The following is a 22,960-nucleotide window of genomic DNA, read 5'->3' as shown; positions in this document are numbered from 1 at the left end:
TGTGCTTGCCAACATATCTGTGGAGAGATGGTCCTGCCCTTCCTGTCCCGCCCCCCTGCCCCAACACTCTGGCAGGCTGGAGGTCATCTGACTGATTAGATCTAACCAATGGCAGGTGAGCAGGAGTGAGACTTATCACTATGGCCTCTAAGCCAGCGTGTGATCCTCTAACGCCTTGTCTCCCAATTATGTTCCTGTGCTCACAGCCTGGCCCCTTAGGGGATATCACAGGCAGAATCATCTGGCCGGTCCACAGTGCAGAGGTCACACAGGAAAGAAAGAAGCCATTGTTTCCCAGGCTGTGGAGATCTGGGGGGACTTTTTTGAGTAATTGCATTATGAATACCGTGCATCTTGATCGAGGTGACCCCTTCCAACGTTCTCACCCTCCTTTATTACCCCTATCCTCATTTTAGCTTATGTAATGTTTTCTTTTTTTTGGCCATTTAACAAAGTAGTTAATGCACACAATGCATCTCGATGCGTGCCATTACTTCAACAACTTCACAGCCCCTTCACCCACCCCTGCCCTTACAGTTCTCAGTTCTGTGGTATATACAATCAGTTCTCGCCTGCCTCCTCCTTGGGGGATTTTTGTTATGGCAGCATAACCCAATTTATTCTGACGCTCTTCTGTTACATCACCTAACTTCCTGTTGCTTTAATAGTAAATGTTCTTCAGTGGAAAGGTGTCTTGGATGCCTGCTCTCCTTAATCTTCCCCCTTCGTCTTTACAACTCTGGTCCATTACATCCATCTTACCCAGAATGCAAGGTTATGGGGGTGACGGTGCCCACACCTACAAAAGGGGTAATGTGGTCCATGTGGAGGGATAATGAAAGAGACTGCGTGACTGACGTGTTCAGCCATTCATTTCCACCATGAGTATTGATAACCTGTTATGTCTCAGGTAATTGTGAACAAGGCAAAGAGTGTGTGTGTGTGTGTGTGTGTGTGTGTGTGTGGAGTGTAAGAAACCAATAAATAAGAAAGTTAGTATTTGGTAAGAAAATTATGATGCAGAGAAGAAAGGGAAGTGAGGAGGTTAGGGAGGAGCTCTCCAACCTGGGAGCAGAAGTCAAAAGAAAGCCAGAAAATGAGCCATGTTCCTCTCTGTGGAAAAAGAGCTTTCCAGGCAGAAAGCACAGCCAGTGCAAAGGCCTGGAGGTAGGTACATAGTTGGGCATGTGTGTGAACACTTAGGAGGCCAGTGAGGGAGAAGGGGCCATGATCAAGGAGGACAGAGGCAGAAAGATGAGGCTGGACCATTGGCCCAGGAGCCAGATCTCCGAGGCCATGGGAAGGAGCAGCCCCTAACAGTGAACCGTAAAGGAAAGTCATCTTCAGGCAGGGCCACTGAGAAAACCAGCTATCATGTCTGGATTTGGGTAGCATTCACCTTTATCTATCAAACTCTGGGGTCAATGAGTGACCCCCTCCCACCTCTGTGGGGGTGGGCGGCCTGAGTCGCAGAACTGTGTCTCCCCAGACGTGGTGCTGTGGGAACCAGGGCTTGGTTTGATTCTGTATGGTTTCAGTCCCCCATAATTCCTCAGCCAGAGGCCTTGGTGCAATGCACCGCCCGGCCCATCTATAGGTGTTATCCTGGAGGAGGAGGACAGTTATTGAGAAAAGTAACGGATCACTTTGAGGGAAAGGGGACCTAGAAAAAGCATTTGTACTCAGTAAGTGTATTTTCGCAAGGTTTTTTTGGTGGACCTGGGCTACTCTTGGAATTCTGTCCTTCTGGAGCTCAGAACTTGGGGATTTGAGCCAAATCTCTTTTGGCTCCCTAGAAATGAGGCCTTACTCGAGTATGGCAGACACACCTACCGAATCAGGAGGACGTAGACTTCATGCCGTGGCATCTCAAACCTCTCCGCAAGCCTGAACATGGAGTAAAAGCGTGGTACAGCCAGGTTGATACAGGATACGACGAAAGGCAGTAAGAGCACGGCCCCGGGGTTCCTGTGTGTCTTCAGGAACTGTCAGAGTGGAGGAGAGGACCAAGATGCCCACTCAGTGCTGGACCTTCTCTGTCTCTCTCTGTCTCTCTCTGTCTCTCTCTCTCTTCTGGTCGGTTATGGGGCTTGAACTCAGGGCCTGGGCACTGTCCCTTAGTTCTTTTGCTCGTGGCTAGCACTCTACCACTTTGAGCCACAGCTCCATGTCTGGTTTTCTGGTGGATCATTGGAAATTAGAGTCTCAGAGCCGGGCACCGGTGGCTCACACCTGTAATCCTAGCTACTCAGGAGGCTGAGATCTGAGAACTGCAGTTCAAAGCCAGCCTGGGCAGGAAAGTCCGTGAGACTCTTATCTCCAATAGACTACTCAGAAAACCAGAAGTGGTGCTGTGGCTCAAGCAGTAGAGCACTGGCCTTGAGCTGAAGAGTGCAGGGATAGCGCCCAAGCCCAGAGTTCAAGCCCCACAACTGACCAAAAAAAAAAAAAAAAGTCTCAGAGACTTTCCTGCCCAGGGAGATTGTGAAGGTGTTCTTAATTTTGTTTTGTTTTGTTTTGGGGGCTGGTACCAGAGTTTGAACTCATTATCTCACACTCTTGCTTGGCTATTTTGCTCAAAGCTGGTGCTCTACCACCTAAGCCACACTTCCACTTCCATTTTTCTAGTGATTCACTGGAAGTAAGACTCATAGACTTTTTTGCCCAGGCTGGGTTTGAACCTCGATCCTCATATCTCAACCCCTTCCGTAGCTGTGAGTAGGTGTGAGTCAGTCACTAGCATCCATTCCCAAGATACACAGTTTTAAACACCCAGCCACCAATCCAGACTAAAAGGAAGGGCTTTGTACCACCTCCCCTTTACCCAGCCTAGCCTCTGGCTCTTTGCTTCCAGACGGGATCATCCTGTCTATCTGCTTTACCTCAGAGTTGAACTGAGACAGGTAATACACAGCTACACAACAGGTTGCGGCCATTCCCGTAGAGACGAGCCAGGCCACCACGTGGGCAGAAAAGCGGGTCAGCTGCTGGTGGAGCGTGAATTTGGTGTTCTCCTGACGAATCTCCGACAGGTTCTCCTGCAAACACACGCCCGTCAACTTGACCCACGGGTCACAAAGCCACCCAGATCTGCAGGTGAGGCGGAAGTTCATGCTGGAAATGGATTATGGGAGAATCTCAAAATGGCCAAGAACCCCATCATCTTGGCTAAATTTCCTTTCCATCTCTGACAAAGACCCATAGCTTTTTATTTTATTTTATTTGTTGTCGGTCGTGGGGTTTGAACTCTGGGCCTGGGCACTGTCCCTCAGCTCTTCAGCTCAAGGCGAGCACTCTACCACTTGAGCCACAGCACCAGTTCTGGCTTTTTCTGCTCATGTGGTGCTGAGGAATCAAACCCAGGGCCTCCTGCATGCAAGGCGAGCACTGTACCGCTGAGACACCTTCCCAGACCAAGACCCATAGTTTTTGATCTTATTCTTGAAGGCGTGGAGCTCATGGGCCCTTTGGTTTGGGTTTTGCTTTTCTTGTAGTGAACATATATTGGTAGGTTTCATTGTGCCATTTCCACATACATAAACAATGGATCTCAATCAACCTCAGCTCATCTATGAATCTCCCCATCCCACTCCTCCTCCCCAAAACCATTTCAATAGGTTCCACTGTTCTACTTTCATACATGCAAATAAACACCTTCAACCATTTGCATCCTCTCTCTCCCTCCCCCGCCTCCCTATTGGTTCCCACCTCACAAACCCAAGTCCACTTTACTTTGCTGTCATTCTTTTTTTTTTTTTCAGTGTGTCTTAATTACACTAAGGAGTTTTCACTACTGTATCTCAAACATGCACACGCTATGTTTTGTGCAGAATAACTCTACTGCTTCCCCCCCCCCCCCCCCAACTACCACACACACAGAGTCCTGGACCTGGCTGCTATCACTGAGCTTCTTCTGCTCAAGGTTAGTGCTCTACCACTTGAGCAATAGTACTACTTGTGGCTTCTTCTGTGACTAATTGGAGATGAGAGTCGGTAGGACCATCCTACCCTGGCTGGCTTCAAACTGTGATCTTCAGATCTCATCCTGCTGAGTAGTTAGGATTACAAGGGTGAGCCACTACCACCTGGCAACTCTATTGCTTTCTCTTCCCCACCTACCAGCCTCTATTGATCAACAGCTTCCATTGCAAATTTCTTATGTTATCTGGTTGTTATTTTTTGTTGTTGTTGGTCATGAGGCCTGAACTCTGGGCCTGGACGCTGTCCCTGAGCTCTTCAGCTCAAGGCTAGTGCTCTACCACTTGAGCCACAGCACCACTTCTGGTTTTCTGGTGGTTCACTGGAGATAAGAGTGCCATAGACTTTCCTGCCCAGGCTGGATTTGAACCATGATACTCAGATCTCAGCCTCCTGAATAGCTAGGATTACAGGCGTGAGCCACCAACGCCTGGCCTGCTTGTTAATTTTGAGACAAGAGTCTTGCTATGTAGCCAAGGCTAATCTGGAACTCACAGGCTTCCTGCTGCAGTTTCCTGTGGGCTGGGATTACAGGTATGTGCCACCATACCTGGCACAATTTAAGAACTGGACATGGATTGCTAAACTGGCATCTAGGCAGGTAGCACCAATTACCAAGCTCCCCAGTCATATAAAAATGTCCATCTCCCTACACTACAAATAGTACCATAGCCCTAGGTAATACACATATTTTAATTTTTCTTATTGCCAGCCTCATAGACGTATAGGAGGGGGTGGGGGTGGGAAAGGAGCCAGTGTGGAAAGGCGCGGGGCGGGGGGGAGTGTGCCTTACTCGTATCTCAGTGCTGAGGTTCTTCTGTTTGAGCTTCACGGCCTTCCCATGGGTGACAGTGAAGTCCCAGCAGAACACCAGCTTGGCGATGCCTCGGGAGTAAATGTGGGGGTTAATGAAGTTGTTCCGGAAGTACTTGGCCATGCTAGGGAAGGCAGACAGCAAAGACCCCTTGGTTATTAGGATGGCAGAGATTGGACAAAGGTCAGCCGTTGGCTGGCCACGGTGAAGGGTGAGATGGAGCTCCTCCCACAGCACCACGCCACAGTCTTGAGCTCTGGCTTTGCGACAGACAAGCCGGGCTGCCCATCCTGGATTCGCCAACTGTGCCATCCTTATCTTGTTATATGCTCTGAACCTCACTTTCTACCTTCACACCAAGGGGAGAAGAATAACGGCTCCCACTTAGAGCTTGTACGAGGCTAGCTGTTGTAATAAGTTACCACCAACTTACAACAGCACACATTTCTCATCGAATGCTTTTGAAGGTCAGCATTTAGAGCATGGGTTTTATAAGGCTAAAATTAGAATGCTGACAGGGCTGGGCTCCTTTTGTATGAAGAAGCACAAAAAAGTACTGGAAGAACATTGGAAGATTCCTTTCCTGCCTCTTCTAGCTTCTAGAAGCTTCCCTCAACTCCTTGACTTGTGGTCCCTTCTCCGTCTTCAAAGCTTTCAGAGAAGCATCTTCCACACCTCCCTGACTTCTGCTTCCCTCTTAGAAGGGCCTTTGTGATTCTATGGTTTTCTCCTGAGGAATCCAGGATACTCTCTCCATTTTAAGAGTCTTCATCTTATCTGCAAAAGTCCACTTTGTAATGTAATATAACCTGCCCACTGGTTCCAGGGATTACCATGTTAACAGCTGCCCGGAGCAGGGAAACATTACTCAGCCAAACACAAGAGACACTACTCAGCCAATCACAGGAGACACTACTCAGCCAATCACAGGAGACACTACTCAGCCAATCACAAGAGACACTACTCAGCCAATCACAAGCCTCAGGGCAGAACTTATAACAGCAAACACTCTGTAGTGGCTGTTGTTAAGATCCCAAGGCTGTGATCAGGCCCAGGAGTGCTGACCTTGGCATGTATTTAAATTCTGAGCAGAACTGGAACTGTTTCTCCAACATTTGTCATCCCTGAGTAACATTAACTGAAGACATATTTCCCAGTTTGCCAGGACAAACAAAAATCTCTTTTTGGTCATGTTAGCAGTGGGGCTATTGACTGAAGTGTGTCCACTACAATGTATTCATTGAAGATATTAACCCTGAATCCCTCAGTATGTGACTGTATTTAGAGATGGGGCCTTTAACCAGTGGTGATTAAGTAAAAATAAAGTCATTAGGGTGGGTCCTTCCTAATCCAAAAAGACTGGTGTTCTTTTTTTTTTTTTTGGTCATGGGGCTTGAACTCTGGGCCTGGGTGCTGTCCCTCAGCTCTTCAGCTGAAGGCTAGCACTCTGCCACTTGAGCCACAGCGCCACTTCTGGTTTTCTGAGTGATTTATTGGAGATCTCACAACCTTTCCTGCATGGGCTGGCTTTGAACTGCAATGTTCAGATCTCAGACTCCTAAATAGCTAGGATTACAGATGTGAGCCTGGCTAAGACTGGTGTTCTTTTAAGAAGAGGAGAGGAGGGCAAGGGGCACAGTTTAGTGGCAGAGCAAGGTCATGGCTTCAATACCCATCATAGTAAAAGAGAAGAAAGGCCAGATGCTGATGGCTCACAACTGTAATCTGAGTTACTCAGGAGGGTGAGATCTGAGAAATGCAGTTCAAAGTCAGACTGGGTAGGAAAGTCCATTAGACTCTTATCATTACTAAACTACAACAACAACAACCACACACACACACACACACACACACACACACAGAAATGGGGCTGCGGCTCAAGTGGTAGAGTGCTAGTTTTGAGCAAAAGAAGCTCAGGAATAGAGTCCAGACCCTGAGTTCAAGCCCAGGACCAACATGAGAGAGAGAGAGAGAGAGAGGCAGAGAGAGAGAGAGACAGAGACAGAGGGGGAGGGAGAGGGAGAGGGAGAGGGAGAGAAGCACGAAGAGAGATGGGAAGGAAAAGAGAGGAAGGGGAAGGAAGAGCAAAAAACAAAGAAAGGAGGATGAAGAAGGAGAAGGATGAAGAGAAGGAAGAAAGGAGGAGAGGAAGAGAAATAGAACTTAGGAACAGATGTATGCAGAATGAGAATCCTATGAAGACTCGGAGAACGTCTGTGCTCCTCAGCTTTCCTGAGAGTGTCAACTTATAAAGAGAAAAGGGTTGTTTTGGCTAAGGTTTTGTTTTGTTTTTCAGATTTCAGTCCATGATTAGTTGGCCCTGCTGCTTTGGGCCAGTGGTGGTACATCATGGAGGGCAGAATCCCTCACTCCATGGCCAAGAAGCCAGAGAGAGATAGGGAGAGTCCATGGCCCCATAGTCCCTTGGGAGGGCAGGCCTCCAATGAGCTAAAGACCTCCCGTTAAAAATCTCCAAGCTTTGAACATTCGGGCCTTTGAGAATGTTCCAGATCCAAACTACAGCAACTGGCATCGATAAGCCAAGGAGAGAGATACTCAGAAGACAGCAACCTTGATCTTGAGCCACAGCTCCCCTTCCAGCTTTTTGCTGGTTAATTGAAGATAAGAGTTTCACAGACTTTCTTGCTTTGGGCTGGCTTTGAGAGCCTCAGATCTCAGCCTCCTGAGTGGCTAGGATTACAGGTGTGCATGAGCCACTGGCATCTGGTTTGTTCTTACAGGCACAACAGAACTTCTCTTTTTCTGTTCAACTCTTCTTTTATGTTTTGGGACAAGGGAGGATTACACGGCCTCGGCAAGTCAAAGTGGTGAAAATATTACTACTTCCTGGGTTTATTTTTAAAACCTTCTTGGATGTTGCTTAAATCTAAAACAAGGCCCAGAGTCACCAGTGCCAGTGCTGTGTACCTGAACAGCAAACTGAAGAAGCAGATGACCAAGCACACGCCGATCGTGAAGATGTAGGCCAGCTGCATGTTGTAGGAGGCCCCACCGTTCCTGTGCTGGATGGTAGAATTGGTGTAAAAGCCATAGTACATCACTGTGTCCCGAAAATAACCCTGGATGCGGCAATAAGGAGAATCAAGTCAGGTAGGTGGGGCAAGGTGGCATGCACCTGTAATCCCAGCTACTCAGGAGACACACATATCAAGAGGACCAAGGTCCAAAGCCAGCAGGGGAAAAGCATGAGACTCTGCCTGAAACTTTTGAATATGGATTGGATTTTAGGTGGCATTAATTTTTAGCTTTGTTAAACCTTTTTTTTTTTAAAGTATTGCGACTGCAAACATGCGGCCTTATTTCTCAGAGAAGGCTTGCTGCGAAATTGCAAAGCAAAATGCCCTGATATCTGTAACCTATATTATTTAGTTAGTTAGATGGTTAGTTAGCTTTTTGCCCTTACCAGGGTTTATTTTCTTGATTTTCTGCTTTGTGTGTGTGTGTGTGTGTGTGTGTGTGTGTGTGCGCGCGCGCGTGTGCACGCACATGCATGCGTACACCAGCTCTGGGGCTTGAACTCGGGCCCTGGGCATTCTCCTTGAGCTTTTTCACTCAAGGCTAGTGCTCTACCACTTGGAGCCACAGATCCATGTCTGGCTTTTAGGTGGTTCATTGGAGATAAGAGTCTCAAGGACTTTCTTGCCCAGGCTGGCTTTGAACTTCCATCCTTAGATCTCAGCCTTCAGAGTAGCTAGGATGACAGGTGTGAGCCACAAGTCCATCTTTTATAACAAACAAAAGAAAGGAATGCCCGAATCCCCCACAGGACTGGGCGCTTTGCATATCAGTCAGCCCTGAAGCAACACCAGAGTTCTGGGCAGGGGTTTGGGGAGCAAGGGGCAGGAGGAAGCAGAGGACTTACTGCTCCAGTGAAGAACTCCAGCCCGGTGAACTGGAGGGTGTTCGGTTCCCCTACGGTAAACTGAGGGATGACGATGAAGCTGAAGTTCACAATGAACGAGAAGATGTTGAACTTCAAAAGCCACCTGAGGAAGCTGAAATAGGAGAGGACGCTGGTTCCAAACTTGCCGCCGATGACCTTGAACCTCTTCTGCCACAGACTGATGGAATTGAGGAGCTCCGAAAGGCTGTTCTTGCATCTCCGGTAAGCCTAGGGGTGTGGAGGCAGTGCCAATGACTGCATTCCCGCCCCTCAAGCACCTCCCTGTAATACAGGAAAACCACCTCCAGAGCCTTTACGCTGTACCTGGCTGCATCTCTTACACCCACCCTCTCGATGTTGCTGAGGACACTCAGATGCCAATGGGCTCAACTAGCTCCTCCTCCTCCTCCCAGACCTTCCCCATGCCCACCTCCTTCCCCCACACCCATGCTGAGCTGGACAGCACCCAAGGGCGGCTCCCCTTCCCTGTGTCCCCTCCTGCCCACGCTCCGGGCCCTCTCCACGGTCATTTTCTTGCTGTGCTCATTTTTACCATGGGAATGCATATTAGTACACCCTTTACAGATGTTTTGTGAAACACTAAATGGAGATCCAGCTGTCTCCCCAGTGGGCATATCTCCAAAGGAAAAATGAATCCACATGCCTGGCAGAGTTGCCTGCACACCTCTGGTAATTAAAGCACTATTTGTGATAGCTAAGATACCCTTCCACTTGGATGTCCATCAATAGATGAATGGCTAAAGAAAATACAGTGTAGCCAGGCGCTGGTGGCTCATGCCTATAATCTTAGCTACTTAGGAGGCTGAGATCTAAGGATCCTAGTTCAAAGCCAGCCCGGGTAGGAAAATCCATGAGACTCTTATCTCCAATGAACCACCAGAAAACCGGAAATGGTGCTGTGACTCAAAGTGGTAGAGCACTAGTCTTAAGCACAAGAGCCCAGGCCCCAAGTTCAAGCCCCATGACCAACAGAAACAAATGTGGCATATCTGTACCATGGAATATTATTCAGCCACCAAGAAGAGTGAAATCCAGTCATTTGCAGCAAAATAGATAAGACTAAGTGGAACCAGACAATCATAGGAAGGCAAGGACCACATGCTCTCTCTGCATGTAAGGAAACACTCCATCTAAATCATTGGAGGTTGAGAAGGGTTGTAGGAAGGAAAGAACCTTTTTGGTAACAGGTACCAAAACACAGAAGGATTGAATTCTGGTGTTCCATGGTGGCTGACTACCATCCCCACACAGGTGATGATGTACTTTATGAGGATCTAAAAGACAGTTCAAAGGCTCTAAAAAAGTGAGAAGGGGCAGGGGTTAGGGCTCAGTGGCAGAGCACATGCTCAGGATGCATGGCCTCTTGAGTGCAATCTCCAGCACCGAAAAGAGGAAGAAGAAACAGGGAATGATTCACAGGGAGGGGAGGAGGCAATTCCCGTGGCCGAATGCGTGTGCCCTGTCTTCCCAACATGTAAGGGATGGCAGGTTCCCACAAGGCACGTGGGATGGAATCCAGCCCAAGGCAGACCTACCCGAGAGACAGAGTTCAAACACTGTGTACAGCACTTCATCTTGAGGGCGCGGTGGGACTGTTTACTTTTCTCTTTGTCAACTATTCTCCTGTGGGGAGCAGAGGATGAACATTAGAGATCCCAACACTGTGGTTCATTCATTCATTCATTAAAAAAAAAAAAAGCTGGCTGGCACCAGTGGCTCACTCCTGTCATCTTAGTTACTCAGGAGGCTGAGATCTGAGGATCAAAATCCAAAGCCAGCTTGGGCAGAAAAATCTCTGAGACTCTTATTTCCAGTTGATTGCCAGAAAAGACAGAAGTGGCACTGTGGCTCAAGTGGTAGAGCACTAGCCTTGAGCTGAAGAGCTGAGGGACAGCGCCCAGGCCCAGAGTTCAACAACAAGTCAAGTATATCACATATGAGAAGGTGACTTGTATTACAGAAAGTTAAAAACAGCCTGGTGCAAAGTGGACATGGGGTCACCACTAAGCATTGCTGTATTTGAGGGAGAGGAGGGACGAAGAATCCTGAGGAAGAATCCTGGCACAGGGAACAGCCAATGCACAGCCTCAAGCAGAAGCTGAGCTGTAGGAGTCCAGCGTGGCTGGAGGACCATAAGGCAATCTAGAACCGGAGGCCATGAACCTCGAGAATCTTGGCCTGGACTGAAATCCCTCCCTCAAACCAAGGGTTGAAATCTGGGACAGAAGAGAAGTCTGGGGCATACCTGAGCCTCCTTTTCTCTTCCATACTTCTTGGCTGGCTCCGGATGGTTTTAATCCTGTCTCTGGATGCCATGGGGATCAGGGAGGCAATTAACTTTTGTCCTGCAGAAGAGAATAAATGGAGTTCAAAACAGGTTTTTAATTTTGTCCATTGTGGGGCTTGAACTCAGGGCCGGGGCTCTGTCCCTGAGATCTTTTGCTCAAGGCTAGTGCTCTACCACTGTGAGCCACAGCTCTACTTCTGGTTTTTGAGTGGCTAGTTGGAGATATGAGTCTCACAGGGACCTTTCTGCCTGGGCTGGCTTTGAACTGTGACCCTCAGATCTCAGTCTCCTGAGTAGCTAGGATTACAGGAGTGAGCCACCGGTGCCTGAGCTAAATGTTTTTTTTTTTTTTTTTAAGTATAAAAAAACTAATAGCGGAGCTGGGAAGGTGGCTCAGTGGTAGAGTGCTTGCCTTGCATGCATGAGGCCCTGAGTTCAATTCCTCAGCACCAGATAAGCAGAAAAAGCCAAAGTGGCATTGTGGCTCAAGTGGTAGAGCTCTAGCCTTGAGCTGAAGAGCTGAGGGACAATGCCCAGGCCCAGAGTTCAGGTCCCAAGACCAACAACAAAAAAACCCTAATAGCTTAGCTCCCTTCCCCTCTACTCCCCTATAGCTCCCTGAAGCGTTTTCTACCTTGAATGGTGTCATGGGAGGTAGAAGGAGACTCTATGCTGGGGCATCCTGGACTATGGAGGATCTGAGACACAGATTCATTCAAAGCAGTTGAAACCCCTAATACCCGGTGCTGCCTTTGGCTGTGCCTGTGGCCGAAAACCTGAGAACCAATGGCGTCGATGTCAGATGCGGACGAAACCCTGCTGACAGTCAGCTTTGCTGCTGACTTTCCTTGAAAAACCTGACTGTGGATCCCTGATGGAATATTCTCAAACTCGATGATGATATCATTCCCCTGGCTCTCTGGCAGCATCCCCTGACTCGGGTGAATCTTCTCCTCCACCTGGGTGGTCTTCAAAGACCCCCTCCCCCCGCCCTCCTTCTCTAAGTGCTCACACTGGCACAGAGGACCCTGGGAAGGAGGGGCGTGGGAAGGTCAGGGTGCTTCAAATAGAGGTTCTCAATGCCAGAATGAATGCACCCGAAGCCTGCACCTCAAAAATCACCATGTTAATTCCCCCCCAATGTGCTCCCCTCTAGAGATCTTCTCTAGAGATCTGTTATTTTCCTGCAAAGAATTCGGTCTTGGTAGCTAAGGTAAGAAATTAGAAACAGAATCCTTCGATGGCATTCTAGAAAGGGAAGACAAGAGATCCTTCTAAATGACTCAGAACCCCAAGGGCCTTTAGTGCTTCTGGCCTGCAATTTATAATTGTCTATGCCTGTCGTAGCCTCCTGTCTGTCTCAGACTGTAGACAGTACTGTCTGTTTGTTTCCTCAATCTGCACTCTTTCCTGCATTATCTAAAGTTCAGATTCTCCCAGCTTCATTGACAGCTAAGCGCAAACTTGTGACCCGATTTTAGTCAATGAGACATGTGGTGGCTTTCAGGGATGCTTATTTATTTATCCCGTCCTGGGGCTCGAACTCAGGGCCTGCGTACTATCCCTGAGCTTCTTTTTACTCTAGGCTAGAACTCTCCCACTGAGTCACAGCACCACTTCTGGCTTTTTCTGTTCATGTGGCACTGAGGCTTGAACCCAGGACTTCATGCATGCTAGGCAAGCACTCTACCACTAAGCCACATTCCCAGCCCCACGGATGCTCTTTTAAAGAAGGTGACTCAAACATGCTGAGCACGGTGATCCACATCGGTAATCCCAAGGTTCTTCAGAAAGTAGAGATAAGAGAATCACCATCTGAAGGTAGCCTGGGCAAAAGCATGAGATCCTATCCGAATACACAAACCAAAACAAAAAGGGTTGAGGATGTAGCTCAAGTCATAGAGTGCCTGCCTCACAAGTGTAAGGCCCTGGGCTGGGAAGGTGGCTCAGTGGTAGAGCGCTTGCATTGCATGCATGAGGCCCTGGGTTCGATTCCTCAGCACCACATAAGCAGAAAAAAGCTGGAAGTGGCACTGTAGCTCAAGTGGTAGAGTGCTAGCCTTGAGCTGAAGAGCTGAGGGACAGCGCCCAGGCCCAGAGTTCAGGCCCCACGACCGACCCCCCCCAAAAAAACAAAACAAGTGTAAGGCCCTGAATTCAAACTCCAGTACCACCCAAAAAGGAATGGGACAATTTACTCCTCATTCACCTCTTTCATGAAATCACTTTAAAAACAAGAAGATGAACGTTTACCTGCAAAGGTGAAGAAAGAAAGAAGCTATGGAGGGGGAAAGTTTTTATTTTTTGTTTTGTTTCGTTGGTTGTGGGCTTGAACTCAGGGCTTGGGTGCTATCTCTGAGCTTTTGTGCTCAAGGCTAGTGCTCTACCACTTTGAGGCATTGTGCCACTTCTGGTTTTCTGGGGGTTTATTGGAGATAAGAGTCTCATGGGGGGCTGGGAAGGTGGCTCAGTGGTAGAGCGCTTGCCTTGCATGCTCGAGGCCCTGGGTTCGATTCCTCAGTACCACATAAGCAAAAAGAAAAAAGCCGGAAGTGGCGCTGTGGCTCAAGTGGTAGAGCGCTAGCCTTGAGCTGAAGAGCTGAGGGACAGCGCTCAGGCCCAGAGTTCAAGCCCCACAACCGGACCCCCCCCCCAAAAAAAAAAAAGAGTCTCATGGACTTTCCTGCCCAGGCTGGCTTCAAACTGTTCCTGTCAGATCTCAGCCTCCTGAGTAGCTAGGATCACAGTCATGATCCACCAGCGCCCAGCTAAGGCGGGAAAGTTTCGATGTTGAACTAACTTTGAACTTCCTCCCTCCACTCTTCTTGTGGCAAGAGAAAATAATCCCTTTCTTGCCAGGTCACTGCTCTTTCAGTGCTGAAACGGAGACCATAGACACAAAAGACTCCATCACTATCATTACCACATGTTGCCTTGAGCAAGTTTCTTCCCCAGGGCTAATGGCCTGGTCGTGGTCCATGAGGACTTACCTTGGGGTGACTTGTGCCAATCATAGTCAGGCACTGGTGAGTTTCCATAAGCTCTTTCAGGCCTGTTTTCACCCGCATAAGCAGGGTTTACTGAAATGAAGAGAAGGGAGATGTTGCACTTTAAACCCTCCACCCTCAGTACTATTGAGTATATAATGGTTAGCATGTGCTAGAAATGGTTAGTAATAACACTGTTACTTTGCCTTCAAGTTCCTAACAGTCTTGTGGTTTAAGAACTTGTGTAAAGAGTCAAGCATGGTGATGCATGCCTATAATCCCAGCACTCACAAGGCAGAGACAGAAAGCTAATGAGTTCAAGATCGGCCTGCTGGGGCGGGGAAGGTTGCTCAGTGGTAGAGCGCTTGCCTTGCACGCATGAGGCCCTGGGTTTGATTCCTCAGCACCACATAAGCAAAAAGAAAAAAGCCAGAAGTGGCGCTGTGGCTCAAGTGGTAGCGCGCTAGCCTTGAGCTGAAGAGCTGAGGGACAGCACCCAGGCCCAGAGTTCAAGCCCCATGACTGGACCCCCCCCCCAAAAAAAAAAAAAAAAAAGATCGGCCTGCTGCTACATAGCAATACCCTGTCTAAAACAAACAAGCAAAGCCATCCTAAAACAAACAAATGAAAAACATGTGTAGAAAATAGTACAATTTTTTTGTTGTTGTTGTTGTTGGTAGTGGGGCTTGAACTCTGGGCCTGGGCACTATCCTGAGCTCTTCAGCTCAAGGCAAATGCTCTACCACTTGAGCCACAGTGCCACTTCTGGCTTTTTCTGTGTATGTGATAGGGAGGAATGGAACCCAGGGCCTCATGCATGCTAAGCAAACACTTTACCACTAAGCTATATTCCCAGCCCTTACATGCATATTCTTATCCTAGTTCTTTTTTTTTTTAACTGTTTTAATTTTTTTCTGTCATGGAGCTTGAGCTCAGGTCTCTAAGCACGCTACGCTATTGAGCCTTGGTTCCACTCCTAGTTTTTAAGTAGTTAACTGGAGATAAAGAATCTCACGAGGAGCCAGGTGCTGGTGGCTCAGGCCTGTAATCCTAACTACTCAGGAACTAAGATCTGAGGATTACAGTTCAAAGCCAGGCTGAGCAGAAAAGTTCCCGTGAGACTCTTATCTCCGATTAATGACTCAAAAAACTGGAAGTGGAACTGTGGATCAAGTGGTAGAGCACTAGCCTTGAGTCAAAGATCTCACGTACAGCAGTCAGGCCCTAAGTTCAAACCCAATGACTGACAAAAATAAAACAAAAATAAAAAGAGTCTCACAGGGACTTTTCTACCCAGGCTGGATAGAAAAAGATCTCAGCTTCCTGGGTAGCTAGGATGACAGGTGTGAGTCACCAGCACCCAACTACCATCAGCTTTTCATACCACAGAGATGCTGGACACTTATCTATGTGCTCTATGTGTATCTACCTGTGCTTTATGCATAAGAAGAGTTAAGATCATTTTCTGGCCTTTCAAGAGTTCCTCTACCCCAGCCCTGCCACCACCTCAATTGGGAATGGGTCACCTCAATGTCTTCCATATCCCTGGCGTGACCCACAAATACTTGTGCACTCAAATATTTCCCATGCAGATGTGCGGGTTGTTTTCCATTTGTGCAGATGGCTTCCAACTTACAACTGGTTTTGCTCACAATGCTTTGACCACATGATTTAGGGAAAGCAATGAGCATATTCAAGTGGTGAATGTTGGGGCTGGGAAGGTGGCTCAGTGCTAGAGTGCTTGCCTAGCATGCATGAAGCTCTGGGTTCGATTTCTCAGTATCATATACACAGAAAAGGCTGGAGGTGGCACTGTGGCTCAAGTGGTAGAGCTCTAGCCTTGAGCAAAAGAAGCTCAGGGACAGTGCCCAGGCCTTGAGTTCAAGCCTCAGGACTAGGAAAAAAAAATTGTGACTGTGTTGGCAGGGTTGGGGCTCAGTGGGAGAGCACCTGCTTGCCCACCATGCAGGAAGCTCTGTCTGGATTCTAGCTGCAGCCCTGCCACAAGAATAGGATTTTACATTTGGGGATTTTTCCAGGCTAGTGATAAGTAGTGTGTTCCTCAGGCAGACCCAGGGTTTGTGCACGGGCGCATTTCCACACACTTGACCTGGACTTCTTTGAACATGGCTGACACTTGGCTCCCCAAGTCACTGGTTTGCCTCCAGTCTTGTGTCTAAGAAGGGCATTTCAGGAGAGAGGGAGATGCCAGTTCTGCTGCCAGAACCCCCTGCCAGCATGTGATGTGCTTACCGTAGCCGATGGCAGGAGCGCCTGGCAGATAGCGGCCATGTGGAGGTGACAGCTGCATGGAAGCCATTTCAATGCTTTCAGAATAATCTTCATTCTCTCTCCTAAGGAAGCCCAAGGAGCCATCCTTCCTGCAATGGAATGAGGGTGGACTGAGGAGGATTCTGATGGGCATCCTGAAATCCCCAAATGATGATCATCCATCCATAAATGGAGAGGGCAATCATCCATCCACTCCACCCCATTCATCCATCAATTCATTCATTTGCCCATCAACGTATCTGTCTACCCAAACTGTCAACCATGCATCCATCTATACACCCATCCATTTAGCCATCCATCCATCCATCCATCCATCCATCCATCCATCCATCCATCCATCCATTCATTCACCTATCCATCTATCTATATATCCATTTACCCATTCAGTCATCCACTCACCCATTTACCCATTCAACCATCTATTCTTCCATCTACCCACACACCCACATATATATGTATATATAGTTAAATTTACACACATATTTATATGGTTATATTATATATATATATATATATAAATGATCTGTAGGTAGTAAAACAATTCAAAGTTCCATCCAAGGTCAAAAAACATTGACCTGGAATACAGGGTGAGGGAGGGAGGGAGGGAACGGGAGAGAAAGACGGGTCAGGCTGGTTTGGGGCTGGCACCTGCTGTCAGCACCATTCATTCTCAGTTGTAAGTGTTTTGTAAATGCAGCCATGTGACCTTTCTCTTTCTGTTATGGACACCTACGGAAGATGCAAATCAGAGGGACAGGACCAAAGGTATGTCTTAGGATGGTGAGTCAGGCATTGAGAGGTAAGACTAAGAAAGGATTCTGACCTGTTCTTGTTAGTTCTACTTAAATCCCACTTTAGTACATCCTAAAGACATTTGGATTATTGCACACCCAAGTTCTACAACCTTCTTCCTGGAAAGGAATGCAAGTCACTATTTTGTTTTGTTTTGTTTGGAGATGAGTCTTACTATGTAACTTGGGCTGTCCTCAGACTCTTTTATTTTTTCTTTTCTGGTAGTAGGGCTTGAACTCTGGGCCTGAGCACTGTCCCTGAGCTCTTCAGCTCAAGGACAGCACTCTACCACTTGAGCCATAGCACCATTTTCAGTTTTCTGGTGGTTCATTGGAGATAAGAGTCTCATGTACTTTCTTGGTTGGGCTGGCTTTGAACTGCAATCCTCAGATCTCAGCCTCCTGAGTAGTTAGGATTACAGGCATGAGCCACAAATGCCCGGCTGTCCTCAAACTCTTGACCTGTAGTGGCATGACAGATTTAAAAATAAAATAAAATAAATTTCATTAATATCACTTATATAAATATCAAGTGCCAAGACTCAGACTAGTGAAAAAAATACATGATAAAATTTTTTGTAGATTCAACACAAAAATATTGGCTAAAGAAATGTCTTGTGAATATACTGAAAAAAAAACAGATTTGGTACAACTAAGTCACTTAATGAATGCTGTCAATAACTGTACTTGGTAAACTTTGTTAGTGCTGGTGGCTCATGCCTGTAATCCTAGCTACTCAGGAGGCTGAGATCTGAGGAGCATGGTTCAAAGCCAGTCCAGGAGGGAAGTTCAAGTGACTCTTATGTTCAATTAACCACCAAAAAAAAAAAAAAAAAGCCAGGGACCGGAATGTGGCCTAGTGGTAGAGTGGTTGCTTAGCATGCATGAAGTCCTGGGTTCAATTCCTCAGTACCACATAAACAGAAAAAGCTGGAAGTGGTGCTGTTGCTCAAGTGGTAGAGTGCTAGCCTTGAGCAAAAGAAGCTCAGGGACAGTGCCTAGGTCCTGAGTTCAAACCCCAGGACTGGCCAAAAAACAAAAAAACAAAAAAAGCCAGAAATAGAGTTATGGCTCAAGTGGTAGAACACAAGCCTTGCGCAAATAAAACTCAGGGACAGCTCTCAGGCTCTGCGTTCACATACATGTGTGCATGTGTGCACACATACACATATACACACAACTAAAGTTTGGGCATGGCTAAATGGTAGAGCATTTATCTGGTTTACATGAAGTCTTGGCTTCAATCTCTAAGACCACCAAAATTTTTTTTTAAGCAACTAAATTCAATAGATCTTTAATGTCATCTCAATGAAAATCCATTACTGTTGATGTGATTCTGGTTACAACATCTGGATTTATGACCACTGAATCATGACGTCAGCCTCACTGGTAATGTAGAGAGATAAAACAATGGAAAGACAGTTATCTTTCGGGGCTTGGGCAAGGCAGAGGTAGGTGTCTGAGAATTTCCAGTAAGGGCTCGGAGCTTAAGGCTGAGAGTTGTGGCCCACAACTTCCGGTCATAGAACCTGCCCTTCATCCAAATCCCACTGACCAAGCCTCAGTGACTTGATCCCATACTGGAATCCCACTCATGACAGAACTTACCCTCTGGCTGTTCCTGGGGTCTCAGAAGAGCTATAATGGCGACCATCCTCAGCACCTGGGTAATCAGGTTCCCCCCAGAAATTTGCGGGGTCTACATCATCCTCGGAACTAGGGTAGACTGGTTTCTCAAATACGAGTAGAGTGTTAGGCTGATGGTGAGCACCTGGATAGTCAGGCTCGGTCAGGGAGTCTGTATAGGGACTGACTCTGGAGCTAGGGTGTTCTAGCATCCTTCTGGGGCCTCGATGGCTGGAATCATCTCTGGAGGAAGGCTGGCGGGAGCGATCCTGAGCTCCAGGGTAGTCGGGTTCTCCCAAGGACCCCAAATAGTGTGGATGTGTCCTGGAGCTGGCAAGATCAAGATTCGGTTGCCATCTAGGGGAGTCAGGCTCTCTGGATGATGGATTCCTTGAAAAGTCAAAATAATCTGGCTCTAGCCGAGATGTGTAATTATCTGAACCTGTTCTGGAAGCTTCAGCATAGGGATTCGTGCTGTTGCTCAGATAAGCAGGAGATTCAGGATAATCTGGTTCTTCGAGAGACCCTAGGTAGTCGGGGTTCATCCTGGAACCTGCAGAGTAGGGGTTGCGTCCGGTGATAGGGTACCCCTGGGTTTTCGAATATCCTTGCATTGGGTTCTGACACCCCGGATAGTTGGGATAATCTGCATCCTCCTCATAGCCACGATTCCTTTTGTAGGCGGACATGCTAGTAGAGTCTTCAACCTGGACTGCTAGAACAAGCCTGCATTTGTAGTCACTCCAGGATCTTCTTTTTTAAAATCTGTAGACAGAGGGGAAGGGGAAAATGTCAGACTTTCTTCCCCTTCCTTCCTTCCTTCTTTCCTTCCTTCCTTCCTTCCTTCCTTCCTTCCTTCCTTCCTTCCTTCCTTGCTTCCTTACTTCTTCCCTCCCTCCCTCCCCCCTTCCTCCCTCCCTTCATCCTTCCTTCCTTCCCTCCCTCCCTCCCTTCCATGTTGAGACTGCCAGTTATCTTGCAATATCTATTTCAGCTTCTCTCACTGCTGGGTAAACAGCTGTCCAGAATAATGACTACATTTCCCAGCCTCCCTTGTACCTAGGAGAGAAATCCCGAGATTGTGAGCCAGAAAGTGCTACACATACAACTCCCAGGTCGTGTTGTTGAAGGAAAGAGGTCATCCCTTCCTGTTACCGTCACCGTCTGGGCTGGAACATGAATGTGATGCACCAGCTTGGGCCACGTGTACAAAGACACAATATCTATAATCCTCACTGCTCAAGAGACTGAGATCTGAGGGTCGTGGTTCAAAAGAGCTCAAGCAGGAAAAGTGCTCTAAGAGATTCTTATCCCCAATTAACCACCAAATAGCCAGAAGTGGAGCTATAGCTGGGTAGAGCGCCAGCCTTGAGCAAAAAGGCTAAGGGATTGCACCTAGGCCCTGATTTCAAGGCCCAGTACTGGCACACACACACACACACACACACACACACACACACACACACACACACCACACCACACACACATCACACACGCACATACACAAAAAGATTAGGGTTGGGGCTGGGAAGGTGGCTCATTGGTAGAGCGCTTGCCTTGCATGCTTGAGGCCCTGGGTTCGATTCCTCAGCACCACATGAGCAGTAGGAAAAAAAAACCAGAAGTGGTGCTGTGGCTCAAGTGGTAGAGCGCTAGCTGTGGGCTGAAGAGCTGAGGGACAGCGCCCAGGCCCAGAGTTCAGGCCCCACAATCAGACCCCCCACAAAAAAGACTAGGGTTGAGGGCAACTTCGAAAAACAGTTATTTTATCAGTTCTAACTATTAGAAAAAGAATAAACTTGTATTTTGCTACCACTACTGGGTTTTTAGAGGATGTTTGATACATTCAGTCTAAGTACATCTTAATAAATATATTCTTCTGGCTGGGGGCTGGAGGTAGGGGGAAAGCAATGAACTGAAGGATTAGAAGGAACAAGGAAGTACTGGGGTTTAAGCCCATGGCTTTATCCTTGCTAGGAAGGGACTCTCCTACATGAACCATACCTTCAGTCTGGTTATTTTTGAGATAGGGTCTTGTTTTTATTCCTGAGCACATACCTGGCTCATGAGCCTTCTATTTACACCTCCCATGGTGGTTAGAATGACAGGCATAGGCCACCATACCCAGCTGCAGGTTGAGATGGGATCTTTTGAACCTTTTCTCCTAGGCTGGTCTTGAACCTCAACCCTCCCAACCTCTGCCTCCTGAGCAGCTAGAATTACAAGTATGAGCCACCAGCATCCAGCTCTTTGAGTATTCTGACTGCACTTGAGTTTCTGGGGTCTAATGCACAAATTAGTAAGAATACAGAATGGATAAATAGTTCATGGGAAACAGAGCATTGACGAGATGATTGTTATGACCCCTTACAGTAGGGAAACATGGTTTCATCAGTCCCACGAGCTCTCATTCTCAGACACAGCATACTTCTCAGACCAAAGTGATGAGAATTTATTTCCTATCTTTATTTGGCTGGTTCTCATGCCCCTGCGCTGGGTATCTTGCCCTGATTTTATTTTTCTCTGCACATCTTTTCCTCCTCATTGCTTGGACCAACTGATAAATGAAGTCCCCACTGATCGTTGACCCTCCAGGGTAGTCACATGACCCCAGCCTGGCCAATTAGTGTCCACCATCCTCCTGGCCACTAGGCCCAGCTTAGGAAAGGCTTGCTAGTCAGGTTGAGGGGCTCCAGGATCTGAACTGGACTTACTGGAAAACCATCCCTACAGCAGAGGACTAAGAGCGGCAGTGTAGGGACAGTGGGAAGAGAAGGAAATCGGTTTTGCTGTTGTTGTTGTTGTTTGCCTGTCCTGGGGTTTGAACTCAGGGCCTAGGTGCTCTCCCTGAGCCTTTTTGTGCCCAAGGCTAGAGCTCTACCACTTGAGCCACAGTGCCACTTTTGGCTTTTTCTGAGTAGTTTACTGGAGGTAATTGTCTCATGTACTTTCTTGCCTGCCTCAGCTTCCTGGGTAGCTAGGATGACAGGCATGAGTCACTGGCACCCAGCAAAGAAGAAAACAATTTTTAAAAAGGAAGAATCAGTAGGGATTGGTTGGCTGAATCAATATAGGACGTGTCAGAAGGAAGGAAAATAGAAGACAGACTTCCTCCATGGTGGGTGAGTGAGGAAGAAGGAAGTAGAATTTTTTTAAGCTCAGGCAACCATCCCAAGTTTATCTCTATGTAAATGACCGGGATTAGACTTTTGGAGTTGTCAGACCAGAGGACAACAGCCTAATGACACCTGAACTCTGGATGGCCTTCTCGGGTCCACAGGCCGGGTACAGTGTGATGGTTTGCTTTATGCTGTTGCTGCTGGTACCTGTTTCCCTCTGCCAAGGGAAACATTGCTGCAGTAATGCTTTTCCTCCACTCTTGGCGGTTGGGGGCTGGAGGTGGACCCAGGACCCAACTGGAATTATTTCTTTATTCCTGACCACAATAATTAGGACAGGGTATATAACCCAGTCAGTGCCAGTGGGATCTGGTTAGAAGATACTTTCTATTTCGTGTGTGTGTGTGTGTGTGTGTGTGTGTGTACCAATCCTGGGGCTTGAACTCTGGACTGGGCACTGTCCCTGGGCTTTTCTGCTCAAGGCTAGTGCTCTACCACTTGAACCATGCATCTACTTCTGGCTTTTTTTGGTGGTGAATAATTGACAATAAGAGTCTCATACACTTTTCTGCCCAGGCTGGCTTCAAACCTGGATCCTCAGATCTCAGCCTCTGAAGTAGCTAGGATTACAGGTGTGAACCACTGCATCGCACACTTTCTTTCTTTCTTTCTTTCTTTCTTTCATTAGTGACTTTGAACTCAAGGCCTCATACTTGCTAGGCAGGCCCTCTACCACCTGAACCATACTCTGCGCCTCGCTCCCCTCCCCATTCCTGCCAAACTTAGAGTTAGAAAGTGTACTCCTAAAGCTGTCAATAAGTCACCAGTGGGGAAGGTTTGCCTAAGAGTGATGTCAGCAAGGAAAAACAAAGCCAAGGGATACACAGGAAGTAGGACCAAACGGTGGTGGCATTTTTAAACACCTGGTTGCAGCCATACCTGAAGGCGGATGACCCCAGGAAACTTGAGTCAATTCATTTTCTTTTTGACTTAAGTTAGAGTTGGATTTCTGTTATTGGTCAGTGAAAGAGAATAACTCTGAACATAAATTTTGCAAGCAAGAACACTTACACAACTTGTCTGTAGTGCTATGGAGATCAATGTTATGCTTTATAGCAAATTTTGGGGTTTTTTTGCAGCA

The 22,960-nt window shown here is 47.5% G+C and overlaps 1 protein-coding gene across 1 annotated transcript in view; it reads right to left on the bottom strand.

Moving 5' to 3' along the window:
- Positions 1–19,459, bottom strand: part of Tmc5 (transmembrane channel like 5) — a 30,532-nt gene extending 11,073 nt beyond the window's left edge. Inside the window, exons 1-10 of the mRNA XM_042666721.1 lie at positions 18,683–19,459; positions 16,245–16,417; positions 13,995–14,084; positions 10,963–11,062; positions 10,253–10,340; positions 8,676–8,924; positions 7,721–7,872; positions 4,772–4,916; positions 2,883–3,038; positions 1,834–1,985 (exon numbers count right to left, since the gene is read on the bottom strand). Of these exons, the coding sequence (XP_042522655.1) occupies positions 1,834–1,985; positions 2,883–3,038; positions 4,772–4,916; positions 7,721–7,872; positions 8,676–8,924; positions 10,253–10,340; positions 10,963–11,062; positions 13,995–14,084; positions 16,245–16,417; positions 18,683–19,389 (2,012 nt within the window). The 5' untranslated portion in view covers positions 19,390–19,459. The remainder of the gene's footprint in view (positions 1–1,833; positions 1,986–2,882; positions 3,039–4,771; positions 4,917–7,720; positions 7,873–8,675; positions 8,925–10,252; positions 10,341–10,962; positions 11,063–13,994; positions 14,085–16,244; positions 16,418–18,682) is intronic.
- Between the last annotated feature and the right edge of the window lie 3,501 nt (positions 19,460–22,960).

This window comes from Dipodomys spectabilis, unplaced genomic scaffold, assembly GCF_019054845.1.
Source record: "Dipodomys spectabilis isolate Male_0828 unplaced genomic scaffold, ASM1905484v1 ptg000366l, whole genome shotgun sequence".
Taxonomy (NCBI): Eukaryota; Metazoa; Chordata; class Mammalia; order Rodentia; family Heteromyidae; genus Dipodomys; species Dipodomys spectabilis.
This window is presented reverse-complemented; position numbering and strand designations above follow the sequence as displayed.